Here is a 21,528-nt window from a genome sequence, read left to right on the forward strand (position 1 = left end):
ACAAGATGTTTGTAGAGTCAGACCAAGAATATTTAACATTTAGAATCGCTTTTAGTGTCACTTTTTTGCTCCGGGAAACTATGACGTGACGTCTGACATTTATGTGGAAAATAATTTGCAGATTAATTGGTAAAGAAAATTACATTTGATAAGATCAAAGTCACGGTAGAAGTTGATGTTCAACTGTTGAAAGAAGGGGTGTGTGGAAAATTGGAGTCCTGACAGTTACAGTGGAGGAGCATGCAGCAGTTTCAGCTGTGGAAGATTTAAAAAAGTACTCTAAGTTTTCATTTTTTACAGAAAATGTCATTGAAGCAGTGTGAAATGTAAATATTATTGGTGATGTTTACAGAACGCTGTAGGCGACAAGTCATCAAAATAACATTGCAACACAACCCAACAGTGTAATTTATTTTGGAAATTTGAGACCGGAAGTGTAGCTGTTGTATTTCTGAGTCGCTTGACAATGTTCTCTAAAACCTGCAAAGGAAAGCGAGCTGGGTGCTGAGCATCATCCTGGGGAGGGGGAGTCGAGATGTTTACTCCTTCTGATTTTCTGGAACAGTATTAGCCACACCGCCGCCATGCCGTAGACAACCCGCCCGGCGTTTAGATGAAGCCTGACGGGGACTACAGCAGCGAGGAAGCGGGGTGGCTGTAACCGAGGGAGGGAGGATGTACTGGGCTGCTGGCTTCGCCTCTTCCCGGCCGTGTGTGGTTGAACTCGGGCGGAATCACAGCCTGCCCCTCGGGCTGTGCGGCTCCGAGCAGCAGCAGTCTTTGTATGGCTATATCATCGCCTTCCCTTTGCAGGACTACGGAGGCATCATGTCGGCTCTGGGCTCGGACTCCTGGTGGAAGAAGACCCTGTACATCACCGGGGGGGCCCTGCTGGCTGCTGCAGCCTACCTACTGCATGAACTGCTCGCCATCAGGTAGGGGCGCGCAGCATGCCTGATCTGTTTCTCAGCATCGCTTCTTTTTATTTAGCCTTCAGAGCTGTGAGTCTAACTGTTAATCACACCTGCTGACAGTCACTGATCGGTGTCTTTGGGACGGGCTGTGATAGAACCATGAATGGACATGGGAGTCCTTCCATAGGATGTCATTTCTGTGCAGATCTCGCGGTGGTTGCTGAGGTTTCAGCCCCTGTTTTCCTCCTCCCAAGGACATGACACTAGATGGAGGAAATCAAATAAATAAAAAAGGAGCGTCCGCTCGGGTGTGTAAACGAAGCGCTCCTCGGGCGCTGCGGAGTCAGACCGACCTTTAATGAACTCTGCTGTGAGATACACAGCTGCTGCCTAGAATATTCCAAGAAAACACACCTACAGTGACAGCTATACCTTGTAATGAAGGCGGATGAATGAGATGTGATCAGTCCCTGCGATGTAAAAGTGATTAACTCAGGACTATTATTAGCGCAGGGAATGCGTGTCTATCAATGAAGGGGGGGGGGGATTATTTTTGGGCAGATCAGTGCCGGGGAGTAAGTACATCCTGTAACAGTGGCCTGGTAGTTTCTGCTTTCACTCCCCCTCCCCCCGTGATAATCTGTGTAACCTTGCATTTCGTGCAGAAACGGTGCTGCTGAATCACGTGCATCACCCGCAGCCTGCCGGCATCATCTGTTCATGCCATGTGACGTGTTTGTTGGCACTGGCAGCAGCTCTGCCACAGTAGCCAGCTTTCATTCTCCGTGTCCCCTCTGTGAGTGATCCCTAATGTATGGAGGGAGATTTCAGCACCGCATATAAATGGACAGAGACATAAAAGAAGGATAGGATGCATGGGACAGATCAGGCGCAATAGCACAGTGGCGCTCAAGGATATTTTCTGCAGACTGCACAGATATTTGGAATGGGTTCAGCACCATATGACTGTGGACAGCGACTTACAAGAACTGGACCACTTTCAGCAGCAGTGACAGTGGACAGAGACACAACAGGCACGATTGTACAGTTCATTGCATGCTTAACATACTGTATATATGCAGTATATGCTCAGCTGCCAGTTTATTAGAGACACCCAGCTAAAACTAATGCAGTCTAATACACAGTTGGCTTTACTTCCTCGCTGTTTTGGGTCTTACAGACCCCACTGCTGTATGTGTAAAATATCTTACTAAATGCAAAATGAACCATTGTTTTCAAATAGCGTTTTTTTCCCTTCTAAACCTTATTAAAGCCCAATATATAGAAAAGTATTGAAGGGGTAACCCTTCCCTTTGCCACAAACTGGGTATGCACATTTGATGAAGGTGACAAAATATGGAAATGACCATAAAGCGCTGTTATTTACTGAAGCCCTGAGAGGCAAGTGAGAGAAAAAAAATTGGTGATCCATTTTCTAAGTCTGATCTAAAGTGTTTTCTCTCCTGTGTTTATGACTTTAAGCTAGAGTGCGGGAGTTTTACATATAAATGAACTTCCGTTACATTCAAGCCCTTGCCAAATGAGATTACACAATGCTGATTAAGCACCATCAGGTAAATCTCTCTGTATATGGCAGTATACCGGAGTTTTTAAATCTAGTGTCTGTGGCGACATTCCCGGGCTGGCGCACTGGTAATGATGCGTTTTACGTCAACCAGCAATGATTGGTTCACAGGAGCGGAAACGGAAAGCAACCCAGAGCCATGGAGAGAGCTCTGTGAACTGCTATAGCTGTAAAAAAATAAATAAAATAAAATAAAATAAAAAAGGCCACTTGGAGAGAATGATTATTGAGAATTGTTTATTGTTTATGTTGTTTATTATGAGTGTAGAGTTTGTGTTAATATGCTTTGGCAACGTTGTATTGTATGCAGTCGCCAATAAAGCCACTTAAATTGAAACTGAACGGAGTTGGCAACTCTCCCTCTACATGGCTCTGGAGCAACTGTAGCTACGCAGTAGGCTACAGCAACTGGGAGTAAAAGCTAAGAAGCGTACAAGAAAAGTGTCTGATACTCCAGATAAAAAAGAAACTCAGCGTTCAGAGGAAGGATTACAGTCGAAACAAGACAGCCATTGACGGCGAGGACAAACACGGATAACCATTGGTGCAGCGTTAGCTTTTCCTTGTTGGAGAGCCTGAGAGAAGTGCCCCACTACCCGATGTTCTAAATAGGACTAAAAGCATTCATGTTTTCTTCCAGGTGAAGCACTGATTAAAATACATTTCTAGCCAAAAGAAAGACATGACAGTAATGTTACACAACTTGCTAACACACAATAAATGTACCTTGTGTTTAGAGTGCATGGAGAAATTAAAATTTACCTGGAAGAAAACATGAATGCTTTTAGTCCTATTTAGAACATGGAGTAGTGGTGCACTTCAGCCTCTTGTGGCTGAAACTTAGCACCCACCTGTTTCACAGATGAAAAATAAAATTTAAGGAGTTTATAAAGATTATCCTGGCAAAACCTTTTTTTCACCTGTTCTTAAGTCATAAACACAGGAGAGAAAACAATTTAGATTAGAAAATAGATCACCAGAATTTTTTTTCCTCACTTGCCTCTTAGGGCTTCCGTAGTTATTACACCAAATAAGGGCATATTTCATGTTTTATATGTTGTGGCTATGCATAAACAAATATATATTATATATATTCCTTTTGTTTGCCAAAACGTCATTCACAGACAAAGACATATACTGTATGTATAGTGTTGTATAGTATTATACAGTGTTGTTATGTGTGTTTGATTAAATAAAAACACTAGACGCTAGAACGGTTGAACTCCCTGTTAGAGAAATTCAAATAGACTAATGTGGGATTTGGGAGGGTAGTGCTGTGTAAAAGGTATAATCAACACCAGTATGAAAGTAGAGTATGAAAACCCCATGGGTAATGTGTAATTTTGTGTAGTTGACTTCTGAAACATGTCATCAGTTTAAAATCATATTTAAAAGCAGTTCTCATAAAATGAGGAAATCATGAAGGTGATAAAACAATTTTGAGTATGTTTTCTGAGCTGTTAAAGAGGGTCCAGGGTCTCTAGGACCCCAAACAGTACAATAGGGTTAAAGGAGCAGAAAAAAGATTAAAGGGGCAGTCAGGCTGTGTCTTTAAACAGAGACCTTCTGCACAACTCAACAGGGGATTCAATTAGATCTTACCCAGTCATGTTACAGCCCAAAGACGTGTTTTAGAGAGGGACTGATTCAACTTTATGGCCATTTGAGAGGTGTTTGTGGTATTTTGCCAACCCATTTATAGGACTGAGCGTAGACTAAATATTGGGAATACGTCTGACCCTCTAAAACAGTTTTAACAAAAGAGGAACCTTCAGGAAAGTACTGTAGGTGTTATTGCAGGGCTGTTGTATTAGCTAGCTGTACCAAATAAACTGGCAACTGATTGTATTATTAATGAAATAATGTTAGATAAAAAGTAGAGTACATACTGCCAGCCCCCTGTACAGTTATATTAAATTATTCAGGTTTAAAGAGCTTCAGCCATTGATAAAAGACGTGCTAAACAGACCAGACAGGGTCAGTCTGTCTGCCTGCACAATGATGCTAATACCGGTTTGTCTCCTTTTACACCTTCCTGTGCGCTGCACAAATAACATCTGGTGAGAAACAGGGACCCACAGGTCTGTAGATCAAACCTATATTTCTCTTTTATTCTGTTGAGCTGCTGAAGTGGCATACAAAACTTCAGCAGGTCTTGTTTAATTGTTATGGAAAGGGAAATAAATGCATAAATACATTTCCACGTTGTGATCAGGAAAACAGTGTAGTCTATTCGAATATTAAAGTAGCCCTATTTTATGCTGATCTTGATGGTAATTCTAACAATTAAATGGTAAATGCAATAAACAGGAAATGGAAAGATATATTTGAGATCAGTGTTGTTGTTTCATCTGATCTCATCTCAAAAAATATTTAAAAAAATAAAATAATAATAATAATAAAAACATGTTTTGTTTCAAACAGGATCTTAAATCATCAATATCTGAATCAGACATTACTCACCAAGTGCATTTTTGGCCTGGTGATGATAATACAGGACTACACTGACAACCCTTAACATACAGTGCATATTGGCACAATTGCTATCCAGGGAACACAGACAGAGAAACCAACATCAGTAGAACAGATTATAATTGGTTGTGTTTGGCAGCAGGCATACAGGATGACTGTACCTGGGGGATGGGAAATGTCCAGCAGTGTGTTTGCCTAAAACTGGAGCAGTGTGATGACTCATTTAGTCGATCAGTTCTAACAGAAGCTCTTAATGCCACTCAGCTGAGTGATGATAGTGATACAGAAGATCAGTGTCAACAGTATTTTCCACATATACACATATATATCATCATTTCAAAGAACAATCTACCCTAAAAACAGCTATTGTTACTACAATACCTACCTATACATCATATACAACCTGTAATTCACTTGCAGATTAATAGTGTGTTTTTTTTTCTTCATGGGGTTCAACCAGGACAACAAAATGTAGGTCTGCACAAAGCTATTGTCTGAAAATTAAAGAAATGAAGCCACCAGAGTTGCTGAAAATAAAAGTGTGTATGATGGTGGGTGGTTTATAAAAACCAGAGCTCAGGGACTCGGGGACTTACTGCTGTGTCACCATGCTATAATAAACTACAGGTGTGACCGCTTCCTCCCAGGAAGGTTTGTTAGAGCCTGAAACTGAACAATAAGGCCTGCTTTCTGTTAAGATGCAGAGTTGTATTTGGTATTTATCTCACAGCACTGGCTGACCTAGAAAACAGGTAGTAACACCGGTCGCTCTCAGTTTTAATCAGATTATGCCATTGCTGCATTTTCCGTTTGTATCAATGCTCTCTTTACTATTGTTCCTGCTGCTGTCTACACTTAGTCAGCAGGGTTAAAGCTATCAAAGCTTTTATTCCTCCCTGAAGAATCAGCCAATGAATTCCTCAAAAGCAAACATAGTTGTCACATGATTGTCTTTTTATTTAAGCCAGGACAGCAGATAAAAAATAATCATAAAAAAGTTCGGTTTGACACCATAAAGTATGGATTGTGAATTTAAATATACCAGTATATGTTAAAAAAAAAGAAAAAAAAAAGCAACTTATATTTGGTCATCTTATGCAGTAGGCATTGCAAAATAATCTGGGAAAATAAGCTGAAGTAGACTAGTCCAAATAACACTGTTTATTTACTGAAGAGTTTGTTCTCTCCATCTGTGTGTAGGAAGGAGCAGGAGCTGGACTCTAAAGACGCCATCATCCTCCATCAGTTCTCCAGGCCAAAGAATGGCGTGCCCAGCCTCTCACCCTTCTGCCTCAAAATAGAGACATACCTGCGCATGGTGGATCTGCCCTACCAGGTGATACTCAGCAGACTGTCTCAGAGTTTATTAAACACAGAGCTACAGCAGAGGACTCTGAAGTGTTCTTTCCTGTGGTGCTTCTGCACTACACTTCACCAGCTGCTCAAACAACCTTCTGTATCTGGTAGTCTGTTTCCTCTTCAGCCATGGCTGCTCATGCTAACTACCCAGTTCTTCCAATGTTTATACAAAGCAAAACTGCTGTTGCTGCCAGAAATGTAAAACACATTTCTTTCTGTGTGCCAGTAGGTATTTCATGGTGTTGTACCAAAATGCATAAAGAAGACTGATTAATGACAAGTAAACTAATGCATAGTCTGCTTCAATGCAGTTCATGGCTGTTTAAGTAATATGTTCACAGTGAGCCTGATCTCCATTATAAACACCTAGAAAGACGATTGTTACTGGCCTTCTTTTTTGGAGACATATATTGAAACATTTTTACAACCGGTTGACCGGTGGTTCCTAAACTTTTTGGCTTCTGTCCATAGACTGGATTTAAAGATGGACGATGCGTCTCCTCTTCTTCCCACTGTACAAAAATGAAGCCAAAATATCCCGGATACGGGCGCTGCCATCTTGCGCTGGTGACGTTATTTGGAGCCAGAGTCTGCACAGTAGTGATCGCAGTTGGAGCCGCGGTATCGAGGTCCCGCCCATACACCCAGCCGACTCAATCGCGAGCCGGCCTCAGCTGTCAATCATGACGTGAAATCCCCTTTTTATAGCATCAAATAACTAATTACAACCAAAGTTATCAGGAAAATGAACACTTAAACATACATCAGCGTGATAAGAACTACGTAAAATGACAGAAACCATCTTTGGGAAAAATTTATTTGACGTATACTTGGATTTTTTTGTTTGGCTCATGTCCCATCCGCTAACATTGAGGGGGTGGGGTTTATGACTTATACTGCAGCCAGCCACCAGGGGGGGGCACTCGAGATGTTTTTGCTTCACTTTTGGGGAGCTGTGATGTCGTCCATCTTTATACACAGTCAATGCTTCCGACTCCTTGAAACGAAGCCATTTCTACTTGCGACTTTTCATCACTGGTCGCATGTGTTTGCAGTTCAATCAAAGAGTGATTTTTCCTTCTCAGATGGTTTTATTTGAATACCTTTTAGGGGCCTGAATCGGTAGAATTACCCAGTATTTCACTAGAGTAAGATACATTAGAATCACATAATTTTATGTAGCAAAATTGTGTTATTTCCTATGCTGTTAAAGGGACTCTCCAGTGATTGCGTATTGCACTTCCATAAAGTTGGCTTGACTTGCGAGACACAAAGTCTGTGCAGCAGAGGCCAACTAACTCCTAACCTGTCCTAGTACAAAAACAATGGATCCTACAATTCCCATAATGTAACGCAATAGCATCTTTATTAGACCCTTCCTGCCTGGTAAACTACCACATCTTTCAAACTCCACACCTCCAGGCTTTCTGTTTTACATTTGCAGTCTCCAAGCCCAAGCTGAGATAACCTTGTTGTCATCATCAGGGTACTTTTTTCAGACTTTAAAAAGCTTCTCCAGAGCCACAGAAGACATTATATAACTTTTATCACAGGTTGAGTAGTATTCCTCACGACGAGTGAACAGGACTTATTGTGTAAAATCGGTGGAGTGACCCTTGAGGGAACCTGACCGCTCCTGGTTGGAAACCACTGAAATACACCATTTTAAAAGTCAGCAACAGGAAAACATTGCATCAAAGTCTACAATAACATGCTCTTTTTGTCCAGAAAATGTTTATAGGATCCTATATGTTCTCAAATGAAGCTGTTTCCCTCTGCAGAACTACTTTGACGGGAAGTTGTCGCCGCAGGGTAAGATGCCCTGGATGGAGTACAACCACGAGCAGGCTTCAGGGTCCGAGTTCATCGTAGACTTCCTGGAGGAGAAGCTGGGTGTCAACCTCAACAAGAACCTCACCCCGCAGGAGAGAGCCGTGTCCCGAGCTGTCACCAAAATGGTGGAGGAACACCTCTACTGGTGAGTGACTCGTACGTAGAGCGTATGTAGTGTTGAACAAGACACAGCTGTGTCTTTGGAAACCTGTTAGAAACTCTGATTCCAGATGCTGCAACATTGTTTCAGTCTCCAGTGATTTCAATAGAAAAATCCAATTATTAAGCAACTTTAAGCTGATTTTAAAGGCATAATACAGTGACCTTTCTGCAATTTGATGTTGTGCTTCAAGGCTAAAATTATACATTTGCTCGAATATGTTTGCTTATATTTACATACATATTCATATTTAAATATATATTTTAACACCTAAGCTCAATGTTGTATCAGGAACCACCCACACAGATCTCATTGAAAAACATCGTCTCATTGATTTTAACAGCTGAAAAATGTTGAGTCTTAGATCTTTATTTTTAAAAATGATTATTTAGGCATTATTTATGCAGCCTTCCAACCCAGGCTGACTCTATCCTCACCATCAGTATTGTATTATCAGCCATCCTTTGCTGTGGTGAGTCACTCCAGGACCTCTGGGTGAGAAACCCTCTGCTGCTAGGAAATCGTTTACCACTGCTCCTACGCCCAGAGAGGCTCTGAGTGTTTTCCATTACCTAAAAGCTCTATCCATCTTCCACTATCCACCCCCCTCACACACACCCACACCCACTGATCTAATACTGTTTGATCCAATGTGATGTGGCCTATTCTTCTCTATTTAATAATGTCAGGACACATTTTGAACTAAACTTGTGGATCTTAGTCCTCACATTCTGATCATTTAAGGGTTTTCATCTACTAAGAAAGAGAGTAAATGAGGATGTGACATGTGCAACCTCGCTGTTTAATGTGTTTAGAAATGTTGTAACTGGGTAAAATATAGATGTGATTGTATCATTTGTGTGTTGTAAACAGGGAATTCCAGTGTATTTCTCCAAAGCTTTAGAGGTCATTCATGTAACCCACACCCTCCCTCTCTCCTAGTGTCATCTCATTACTCTCCTTTCTCTGCTCCTCCACCCACCCTGAGCCATGTTTAGACCCACATATAGACCTATTGATTGAATCATTTGTCAGGGAAGGGCAGTGTGGTGGCTTGTTGCTCTTTGAAGGGCTACAGAGCTACAAGCCAGCAGCAGCAACTGATGGTTAGATACACACATACACACACTGTTTCCTACCAGCCCTTCTGATTGATGCTGCTATAAAAATAAGACAACAAGAAACTAGCAACTGTGGCAACTGTGCTTTATGCTTTATTCACCATTGCTATCTAAGCAGTCACTTGAATTATTAGCTTGTTACGGATAATAGCCAACAAAGATAAACTAGCCTTTTAAAAAAATGTATTATATTTCCAGTAATTCTCTTAAAGCTGCACTAATCAATATTTTTTATGTTAACAATGGATCAAATGAGTCTTTGTAATGGGAATGGGTTGCTTGTAGTGACAAATTCACAGAGAATTATCTCCCAAGTGCAGTTGCACTCAGCTCTATGGAGCATTTTAGCCTCTTTTAGCTCCCTAATTTGGTTTTCAGGCCTGCAAACTCCACTCTCTCAGGGTTTCTGCCAGTGTATTGCAAGCCCTCTGGCCTAAGTTGACCCCCAGCCAGACCTAAGCATAGGGAACTTTTAAAAAAAATTATTTTTAAGATGTTTTTAAAACTACAGTTACAGTGAGGCGACTGGGTTGGACATTTATTGGATTTGGATTTATTGGTTGGGAAGCTCACCAGCGACGCCTGTTGGTTAAAATGTGAACGCACTATAGAAAAACAGCAGATCTGAGATCAGTGTTCTTTACCCTCATTGTGCGTAGAGTGACGTACCGCACTTGACGCTTCCAACTATTACAAGCTAGCGTCACCTAGCAACCTCAGCTAGCTAGCCAAACAGTCAGTAACACAGATACTTCCTTTGTAACAGTTAGGGATAATGTCAAGGAGGAAAGGTAAAAGCCAAAAAACCTTAGACAGTTTTTTCAGACGGCCAAATATTGGAGGTGATGGCGATAAGGAAGAGACTGCTAACATTCGCGGCTCCACCGAGTCATCAACGTTAGCCCAGCCTCGGGTCGACGAAGCACAACCAGCGAGCACCTCGTCCTCAGTATAGCCAAGCACCCCGTCCTCGGGGACAGCCAAGTATGGATAACGTTAACGTTACTTCAAGCAGAAGTAAACACTGAGTCACTGGGTGTAATCACTAATGGATGGCCGACCTGAAATATAGCAGATGCATCATGGTAGCAATACTACTTTGCTTGCTTTTACCTACCCTCTTTTATGACTCCAGTGCTCATGAAGGAGAGGACACAATTATAAGCAAATAGATGCACCAAGTGTATACGTCTTGTAATGCTGAATTCAGCTCGGTGACAATAAAATCCTTTCCTTTCTAGCTACCTGTGCTTTCATGACCATAAGTCACGACCATAAGTGGTAAGTGCTACTGTCTGCAACTGAAAGGACAAAAAAGTCACCTGACCATGTCTTCATGCATCCTCTGTCTACCCCCCTCGAACTGGCTGGCTAAATCTTAATGTCATATTTTAATTCCCTAAGTAGGGTATTTGTATCCAAACTGTTTTTGTCCTTCTGGAAACAAAGGACAGTATATCCTCTTGGTGTATCAGATAATGTAACAGGAAGTAGTGCAAGGCCACAGGACAGTCACCACTACCAGATGTAATATAGGCCAGATGCTTTAATTCAATTTATACTGAGCGACCACTAGTCATCTAGAGTGATCCAGAAGATTGCAGCCTATAGGCTCCTTCACAGTCGTATCACGGCTCATGGTTTAGCCACTACCAGCAGAAATAGGATGAGGCTTCCAGGCTTTCATACGAGCTGAGGGAGAAGCTCAGTCTGTATTTCCAACAAGGTGGTGTGAGAAAGTGCAAGTGTGTAAGGATATAGCAGCTTAATCTTGTTAGTGCCTACACTCAGAAGCAGCTCGGCTGGAAAACCATCAACAGAGCAGAGTCCACAATGAATGTACCAAACATCAGAGACAGTACTACTCTTTTTATTATGTATATTTTAATTAAATAAATCCGGGTGAAACAATTGTCTATTATTGGTTTCCTGTATTAAATCTATAATGGTCACGGGGGAGGAGATGCAGATGAATAGAAGCAGAGTTAGAGAGGGATTTAGAGGCTTTGAGTTGGGCTTGTTTGCACACAGTCTACTGCTGTGAGACAAATCTCTACTTGACGTCAGGATTGCTCATGTAGCTGCCCAGGTTTCCTTTTTTTAATTTTAACGCAAGCAGGAGGGAATCTAAATGACTCAACAAAGAGGCCATGCAATGCAGCAGTAAATGAGTGTTTTTGTCCAACGGTTTTTAATCCAAATCTGTAATGGAATTTCTTGGATGTGTGCGCAGTCATCTTTTCTCCTCTATCCAATTTCTGTATGAGAGACAACGACATACTCCAAGCACTTCCTCATGTACATAACAGCAACCTGACAGTTTGAAGGGCCGAATATATGATATTGTCTCCTGGCAGCAAGTCGAGAGCAGTACAGCTGATAAATGGGCAGTGGGACATGCTGTATGTGGTGGTGCACTTTTATTGATTGGGATGAGGTTAATTGTCAATAGACATAAAGCTTTGTTGTTAACAGGACACAGGAGCCGAACCTCTGATTAAAAAGTCGCTCCCTGCGCGTTAGATTCATGACGAGCTCAGTCGCTTCCTTTTTTTCAGAACAGCAATTGCTGAAAAGGAATTGTATGCTGGCGTAAGGTATTGCTTTTGGTATCATGAAATTATAGCTTCTCATCATATGTTGCTAAAAATAGCCTTGGATTAGAGCTGTTTGTGAGGACCTCTACATGTTGAAATATTATATATAACTTGTTTGTTGTACAAAATGACTAATGAGTTCCGAGTCAGTATTTCGTACTACAGTGCTTTTCAAAGTTTTTGCTAGTTCGCCAGCATGTTTTCTTTATTTTTTCCCCCCTCTTATGTTACATTTAAGGAACTGTGGGATTCCAGTCCATGAATGTCGGGGAACAGTGTTTTCTGCTGATACAATGTTTCCCCAAGCTGTTTCACATCAGTGTAGAGTAGATGCTACTGTTGATGATGATGATGATGATGATGATGATGTGTAGCATCTTTGGCAGCAGTCAGTTTTTTAGAAATTAGAAATAGACTGTGCTTTTCCTAGCCTGTTGCTGTGTAAATGTTGTTTTGTTTGCTTGTACAAAATGATTCTTTCTCACCAGAAATTTGAATGTGAGTTAATAAAATAGTTATAGGGTATCTGCACATTTTTAAAGTACAAATTTAATGACTTGACGATGGGCATAGTACTTTTTTGAGTGCTAGCATAGCACTTGTGCTTTTGAGATTTCATGTGAGAATCCGTGCTTACCGTTGTCTCAAATTTGAATGTTTTGCGACAAAGTTCGCATCGCGACTAGTACGAATCTCTGGAACTTCTTATTGAATTTGCACTTACCCATGGCTGAGCCTACATTGCTTGCTCGCAGTGTCACATTCTTGGTGTTTTCCTTTCCCAAGCTGCAGCCCTCAAATCGGAAGCTGGATAAACACGTTTTTCTTCTAGGTTAAAATGCGGATCACAGCCTGTACACACTCATTCATTCTGCCCCACATTTTTAGACCTTGAATATCAAAAACTAAATTTACCCGTGGGGACCCTGAGTTACAAATTGCAGTTACAACCAAAAAGATCTGCTGGATCTGAAGTCAATGAGCCTAAATTGCAAAGATACAATTAATTCTTGTTTTTATATCTTTATAATGGAACAACCAGTGGCAACCTTTTGTATTTTTGTTTAGGATCAGACATTAGGAACTCTCTGTTTTGAATCTAGACCTAAGAAAGAGCAAGAAGAAGCGCAAGAACCTCTTACTTCTTAGCGATAAACAAAAGCTCTGTGATGTAAGTAGTTTGGTGCCAGTCCCATTCCTGCTCTGACACAATTAGGTAACCAGTGATAACATGCTGTGTGTGTTCTTTCAGGACAATAGCCTACTGTCAGTGGGTGGACAACCTGGAGGAAACTCAGAAGCTTCTGGCAATGAGTGGCCCTCTGAGCGACACACTGAAGTGGCTGCTGAGCCACCTGAATGGCAGCATGGTGCGCAGGGAGATGTACGGCCACGGCATTGGACGCTTCTCTAAGGAAGAGGTCTACGCACTGATGGAGAAGGACATGAGGACACTGGCCACACTGCTGGGTAGGAAGAGGACTGTGTGTGTGCGTGTGTGTGGATAAGCATGCATTATGACTACTACTTCCCTCATGACAAGATTTATGTATCTAAGGGATTATCCAAACTCTGTTATATAATCTGATAACAGAGTTACCAGATTTTTTATTTGGGATAATATAATTATATGCACTTGCTAATACGAATCCCTAGCCATTAGCAAGAAGAGTTCTGTTTTGTTTCCAAAAGCACTGGATAGTCTCAAATTTATTCAGAAACTCAGTTAGGTGGAGAGTTGGTGGAGAAATGTGACAACTTTTCTGGCAGGCTAATGTGACCTACTGAAGCGTTTTTATTAATGACTAAGAGACACTGACAAATAATTTCAGAATACATATGCATAGTGATATATCCTGGGAAGAAAAGGCATCATTTAAAATATCAATAGATAATTAACACGTGTCCTGCAATTAAGTAGCGTGTAAATGTATGTAATTTCCTTGCAGACAACATACCAAAGATTTATTCATATATATGGTTTCCATATATGTCATAATATGTCAAACATATCTGTCATTGCCTCCGTGTTTGTACTTAGTGAGCTTTAGGAGAGATGAATGAAAGTGGGAAAGTTCTGGATGTCAGCCAAAGGAATACAATATCAGAGTGTTCAGATGGAAACAAAGAGTCAGATGCTGGAAAGAAAAGTAATTTACATCGATCTGTTTGTGCCATTTTTCTCTTTGTGCCCACTTGTTGTAAAACGGAAAGTTATTCCCAGAGTGAAAGCATCAGTACACTCTGCAAACATACTGCTTCTCTTTTAATGTTTTGCTGTTCCAGACTCAAGTGCCAGAAGTGTGAATCTAAAATCTGCTGTTACTGCCAAAAGTGCAGCTTGGAAGAGCTGCACTTTTGGCTTTAAGATGAAATTAGTTTGTTTTGAGGTGTACTCTCTGAAGGGACAGGGAAGGAGAAGATCATTGATTTAGCATGAATCATATTTAAAGGGACAGTTCACCCCAACTCTTACCTGTAGTGCTATTTATCCATCTTCCAGCTTGTGGTGCTCAAAGCGCCAAAAATCAATCAAAATCACTATTTCTTTCTACCCGTAGTTCCTACATGAAACTGCTCACAACAAGGTCTGTGGATTCTCTTGGATAACCGGGTCATGATTTCTGGAAAGAGACATTGCTGTTGAGTTTTTCAAATGTATTTCTTTTTTTAGATTTCAGTCTTGTGGGTAATGTGTTACTTTGCAAAGCATTAGAAAAGTGATTCCCAACCAGGGGTACCTTTACCCCAGGGGCACTTCTTCAGTTGTGTAGAAGCTCAACTAATTTGAAAAAATAGAAATTATTTTTAAATTTAAATTTAAATTTTTTTATTATTTTTTTTATTATTTGATAATCCACACATTTGGGTTTAGAAGGAAAATAACTATCTAATTAGCATCTGAAATGGTGTGATGCTGACCAGTAAGCTCCTAGCTATAATAGGCTGACTGCACAGTAGACAACTCTCCTATTGTAACACCTATCAGTCACGTGCTACCACTGAGAGTGCATGAAAACTAATTAGCAAGCTAGCAGAGAAGTTGAAATAGTTAGCTAAAGGATACAGTCAAAGGTTTAAAAAATTAAGGGAGAACAAACATTTGAAATAATTAGCCAAAAATGAATGGCTATTCAGTTGAAATAATTACCTAAAATTAATGGATAAACAGGTGAAGTAGTTAGTTAAAAGTAATGGATACATGGTTAAAATAGTTAACTAAAAGTAATAGATAAATGGCTTAAATAGTTAGCTAAAAGCAAGGCACAAACAGTTGAAATAGTTAGCTAAACGAAATAGACAAATGGCTCAAATAGTTAGCTAAAAGTACTGGATAAACAGGTAAAATAATTAGCTAAAAGTAACGCATAAACAGTTGAACTAGTTATCTAAAAGTAATGGATAAATGGCTGAAAGATCCAGCTTCTGCCACTTCAAGTGGTAGCCTATTATAAATTATTATAGCAATATCCACTCTTTGTTGTGTTACTTAACTTCCACTTTAAAATCAATTAAATGACAAGTGGTGTTGATGAAGGGGTCCTTGAGTTGATCTGAGAGGGCTGTGGGGGTTCCTCTGACTAAAAAGGTTCAGATTACTGTTTTTGCTTACTAATAAAGGGTTTTTATTGTTGGTTAACTATCATTAGCTTGTTTACTGTATTTCCATATTGTTTCATTATTTTAGAACAATATCTTAAAAGGTAAAAAACTCTAAAAAAGTAAAACATTTCTGTGCATCAAAACTTCAAATCGTTGTTTATTCTGTCCTGTAGGAGATAAGAAGTACTTTATGGGCTCTAAGATGTCGACATTAGATGCCACAGTGTTTGGGCATCTAGCCCAAGCTATGTGGACTCTGCCTGGGACACGACCAGAGCAACTCATCAAAGGTCAGTGGATCTGTGAGGATCTGTGAAGTAATTAGACATGAGTGAAACAGAATATTCTAAAAATGAACTAAATGGATTAAATGACTGAATTAAATCATTGCATATTTACTGTAGATACTGTTGCCATTTGTCATAGATACAGTGGTGTGAAAAAGTGTTTGCCCCCTTCCTGATTTCTTATTTTTTTGCATATTTGTCTCACTTAAATGTTTCAGATCATCAAACAAATTTAAATATTAGTCAAAGATAACACAAGTAAACACAAAATGCAGTTTTTAAATGAAGGTTGTTATTATTAAGGGAAAACAAAATCCAAACCTACATGGCCCTGTGTGAAAAAGTGATTGCCTCCTAAACCTAATAACTGGTTGGGCCCCACCTGTTAAAACCTAACTGTGGTTTATCACACCTGAGTTCAATTTCTCTAGCCACACCCAGGCCTGATTACTGCCACACCTGTTCTCAATCTAGAAATCACTTAAATAAGACCTGCCTGACAAAGTGAAGTAGATCAAAAGACCTTCAAAAGCTAGACATACGTGGCATAAAAGTAACACCGCATTTCAGAGAAAGAACATCATACCAACAGTAAAATATGGTGGTGGTAGTGTGATGGTCTGGGGCTGTTTTGCTGCTTCAGGACCTGGAAGACTTGCTGTGATAAATGGAACCATGAATTGCTGTCTACCAAAAACTCCTGAAGGAGAATGTCCGGCCATCTGTTCGTGACCTCAAGCTGAAGCGAACTTGGGTTCTGCAGCAGGACAATGATCCAAAACCCACCAGCAAGTCCACCTCTGAATGGCTGAAGAAGAACAAAATGAAGACTTTGGAGTGGCCTAGTCAAAGTCCTGACCTGAATCCTATTGAGATGCTGTGGCATGACCTTAAAAAGGCAGTTCATGCTCGAAAACCCTCCAATGTGGCTGAATTACAACAAGTCTGCAAAGATGAGTGGGTCAAAATTCCTCCACAGCGCTGTAAAAGACTTATTGCAAGTTATTGCAAATGCTTGATTGCAGTTGTTGCTGCTAAGGGTGGCCCAACCAGTTATTAGGTTTAGGGGGCAATCACTTTTTCACACAGGGGCATGTAGGTTTGGATTTTGTTTTCCCTTAATACCAACCTTCATTTAAAAACTGCATTTTGTGTTTACTTGTGTTATCTTTGACTAATATTTAAATTTATTTGATGATCTGAAACATTTAAGTGTGACAAACATGCAAAAAAATAAGAAATCAGGAACGGGGCAAACACTTTTTCACACCACTGTATATGTGTCTGTTCCAGCCACTAGATGGCAGTGATGTTATACTGCAATGCAGTGTTGCTGACACAGGCTTTGATTGTTGCTTTCACATCTTGCACAGAGTGGGGAACACTTGAGTCTCTTATCTTTTCAGAGCACAAAATCAGAGCTCGTAATGTCACAAATGAAGATTCTCTGTTGTCGTTTTGATACATAATTTTTGATAAAAGGGCTCATAGTGAAGGGATAAAACAAAATATGTCTCACAAAGTATCCCAGATAGTATTGTATTCTTCTGTATCAAACTCAAAATGTCACCAAACACCAGTGATACCTCCTGCTGGTTTTAACTGTACCTGTAAAATCTTGTGTGTGTGAACCTACTGTGTCTGATGTCTTTACAGGAGAGTTGATCAACCTGGCCATGTTCTGCGAGCGGATGCGGAGGAGGTTCTGGCCCGAGTGGTTTGTGGAGGTGGAGGATCTTTATTATGACGGAGACAGTGAGAGCAGCAGCGGCGGCTCTCCTACAGGCCTGCTGGACTTTGGCCTCTTCTCCAGGACTGACACTCTGGACGACAGCGACGCCAGCAGCCACTCTGCCAGACACACGCACACACACTCCCCTGACTCTGACCACTCGCTCTTTGACTCGGATGTGGGCACGGGATCTGACAATGACATTCAGCTTAAGGAGGAGTTAATGCCTGACCTGGAGGTTTGACCTGAGAATTGCCGTGATTGGCTGACAGATTGAGATTGACAGGAGGCTGGAACTGTGTTGGTTAGCTTGAAAAATCTGGCATCCTGAACTTGTTGCCAGACAACAGCTCTCGCAGCTGAAGAAACTATTCCAGCCCCTCCACCTCTAATACCCCAAATGATATACCTTCCAGATGGACAGACTGGGTATTGATATGCAGAGCATACAAACTGAACCTCATAATACACATGCTACTGTATGGTTTGTCCCCTCCTGTATTGTCATAACTGTCCACGTGGCAGTTTCTCTTTGCCTTATTTGTCTCGTCCCAAGATGTAGAAGCTGGTGTGAAAGGTTAACACAAAGGAAACATCTCATCGTATGAAAAGCGCAGAGATGTCAGAATAGTGTTGAAGACAAGACAGGTGGCACTTCACTTGCTATGAAACGATGCAACTAATCACCACTCTGCCGTGTGTCTTAATGCACAAACCCATACAAACATGTGGAGATTGATCATGTGGCTAAAAGGAACAGCTGCTGTGCCTCGGCTGTTAACCATCCGTGTGCTGGAGAGGAAACGCAGATGACATTGAGTGCCAGATCATGCTCTAGATTGATCCTCATGTCATTTCCTTTATGCTACTGTATGTGGGAAGAATCTGTATCAAAACATGATATATGTCTCCATCAGACCACAACCTTAAATGTACTTGTAGGCCCATGGGATTAGAAGTTAGACGGAAAGATGAGTAGATTTGTTCATATGTTTCATTTACCGATTATTATTCTTATTTCTCTCCATTTAGTAATTATTTGCTTGCACTTATTGTGAAGTTGGAGCTTTAAATCATTTTAACATCACTTTGGTATAGAGCTGTAAATTGTATATTTGACCACTAGATGGAGTCAGCAGTCAGCCTGATGCCTCCTTTATTCTGTAACATCAAGGTCATTCCACCCTGAGGACCTGCAGTCCATTTAACACAGCAAATTATTTCTCCTTCAGTCCAAAACTTTAATATTGTGGTTCCCATTCATGTTTGTAGCTGTGATGTCCGTATGCCTGCATACTTGCATACTGCAACAAATCAGCCTTAGTTCTCTCAGACTAAAGAAATGGGTAAAAATAGACTCTAACAGTTTTTGTTGTGATATAATTTATCAGTGCCACTTTATTATTCTTTCAATATATTATGTGTCAAATATATATTTTTTGTTCATCTTTGTTTTCTTATTGCTCTCAAAGAGAGACGTTATTTTGCACTAGTGGAAATATATTTTCACCTTATTTCAGTGGGAGCATTCTGCTATGGAGGTAGAGAATAGTATAGGCCAAATGAATGGGGAACAAAAATGTTTATATCAGTAGTACAGGACGCTGAGTGTTTTGATAATGACGGTGCAGGTTATGTTGGCTGTGTGTATGCGAATTTTACTGGGTGTGAATGCAGTGAAGCAGTTGATGAAGGGTCTCTGCAGAGATCAACAGAAATGAACATTGCTAGTTTAATAACCTTAAAATGTATAAAATGGGCCAAATGTCTCGGGAAGTGTTTGCTTTTGTCTGTCACGTTAGGCTTGGTGGAAGTGCTCGTAATGGCAATACGATTGCTGTAAAAATATTGTGGTACATATAGAGTAAATGTGACTTAAGTTAAAGGCTCAGTTCACCCAAATTACAAAAACAAAAACAAAACATTTTCTCACTTACATCTAGTGGTATTGAGCCATGCAGACAGTTTTGGTTTATTTCTCCAGGTTTTAAGATATATATGTCTGTAAGATTTCTGCCTCTACCTCAGTACAATAACGGGGGATGGAATTTTGTTTGTGGTGGTCATAGTAGTGAAAACAGACATGAAAAATTCAACAGCAAGCTCTCATTCCAATTCCTGTTTCCTCTGGATGCTCCACAGAACACACTGTCAACAGTTTTCACAAGGGCTAGAAATTCCAGTGAAAACTATATTATCACTTTTTCAAAAAATCAAGTTCCAGCGAATGATAACTAACACGAAAATCGTTCAAATTAATTTGAATGCAGCACATGTATAATCCCAAGCCACCTTGGAAAATTGGCATTCTGTTTATTCATGATCACTTAAATGACGAGCTAACAGGGAACTTTGGATTTGTTGTTGTGGTATTGTAAGGTAACTTAAACTATAAAGTTAACTATAAAGTTAACAGACTTACCTTTATCCATGATTTTTCCATCTATGGTGTCAAATCCAAAATGCTTTTCCCGTCGTTCAACGGTTGTTTGAATTTGGAAGTGACAGCCTTAACCCCAATGACAGTCATTTGAAAGGATCAAATGACAATGTGTAATGTGAAAGGGGTCACTCGTAGTGATGAACCCATAGAGAATGACCTGACTCTGCAGATTCCCTCAGCTCTACGGAACAATTTAGCGTCTTCTTACTCCTTGTTATGGTTTTATGGCCCACAGCTTTACTGTTTTGCTTCACTCTCAATGCTCTCATCAGCCTAATTTTTTAACACAGCAGGCAGCTGTTTTCATCAAAAAAGCTCTAAAAACCCACTCTACACTACCTGCTCAGTACCAAACAGCAGACAGACATAGTTAGCGACTAATTGGTCAACATAGTGGAGCATTTTTTGCATTTAAACCTTTCACACCAAGTCTGACGCGAATATTCGCGTTTCACAGATATTTCCCTACAGGAGTTGGTGGAGACCAAAAAGTAGAGTGAGTACTGGACCAGAAACACGACTCCAAATGAGTGTTGCTCCGTGTCTGCTAGATGTGTAAATAAGCAACTGTTTGCTAACATGTTTGCCATATTTACATCTTGTTTCTACAGCCCCCAAGTGGTAAAAAAATCAGTTAATGCAGCTTTAAATGTAATTTTTCAATGCTGTGAGCACCACTAACACCTTCCCCATTGTATAGGAGACAGCAATCTTAGAGACTAATATGTACACCTGGACTCATAAAACCAAAACTATCTGCATGGCTGCATACCACTTGGGGTAATAGTGAAGATATGTGAAGATGTGTTTTTTTGGAGTTTGGGTGAAGTGACCCTTTAAATAAGAAGCCTGGATAGATAGGTGAGTTAGTGACAGAAGGCCAGAGTTTGATCCAGATACTGGGACTCTAGAGACAGCCTTCTCCCATCATGTCGTCCTGTGGTTCGCATCACGACCCGCCTGGGCCTGGGTTGCTTTTCATTCGCCTCATCCAGGCTCGGCATCGTATACAGTTGGACTGCTTTAATCAAGCCATATTAAAATTAAATGTCTTGTTATTGGAACCATGTCATAGCATTACTGCTGGGGTAATGTAAATATTGTATGTATGACAAAGTGTACCATAAGGTATGTAGAGCTGACTGACTGATCAAACTACCTATGGATGTGTCATAAACTGGAGTGACTGGATGATTTCAATAAAGAATAGCTGTGACAATTTTAAACAGGCCGTTGTTGTGAGTTTGATTTGCATCCTTATCACATGTCTCGGGTTAATAAAAAGGTGTTGATGTCATGAGTTCTGCACTGTAGTTTAGTAATCATAATAGCCCAAAGATTGTGTTATATTGTCATACCTCTGACTGTATTTTATGTGTGTGGTTGTGTGTTTTCAATCAGGCTAACAAGTCGCAATCATTC

General features: G+C 40.4%; 1 protein-coding gene across 1 annotated transcript; it reads left to right on the top strand.

Annotated features, from left to right (window-relative positions):
• The first annotated feature begins 429 nt into the window (after positions 1-429).
• Positions 430-21,332, top strand: faxcb (failed axon connections homolog, metaxin like GST domain containing b). Its single transcript, XM_044208570.1, has 6 exons — positions 430-935; positions 6,172-6,307; positions 8,112-8,308; positions 13,294-13,511; positions 15,818-15,934; positions 17,588-21,332. The coding sequence occupies exons 1-6, from the start codon at positions 676-678 to the stop codon at positions 17,905-17,907; spliced, it is 1,248 nt and encodes a 415-aa protein (XP_044064505.1). The 5' UTR covers positions 430-675; the 3' UTR covers positions 17,908-21,332.
• The last annotated feature ends 196 nt before the right edge of the window (positions 21,333-21,528 follow it).

Source organism: Siniperca chuatsi, linkage group LG9 (genome assembly GCF_020085105.1).
Source record: "Siniperca chuatsi isolate FFG_IHB_CAS linkage group LG9, ASM2008510v1, whole genome shotgun sequence".
NCBI classification, from domain to species: domain Eukaryota; kingdom Metazoa; phylum Chordata; class Actinopteri; order Centrarchiformes; family Sinipercidae; genus Siniperca; species Siniperca chuatsi.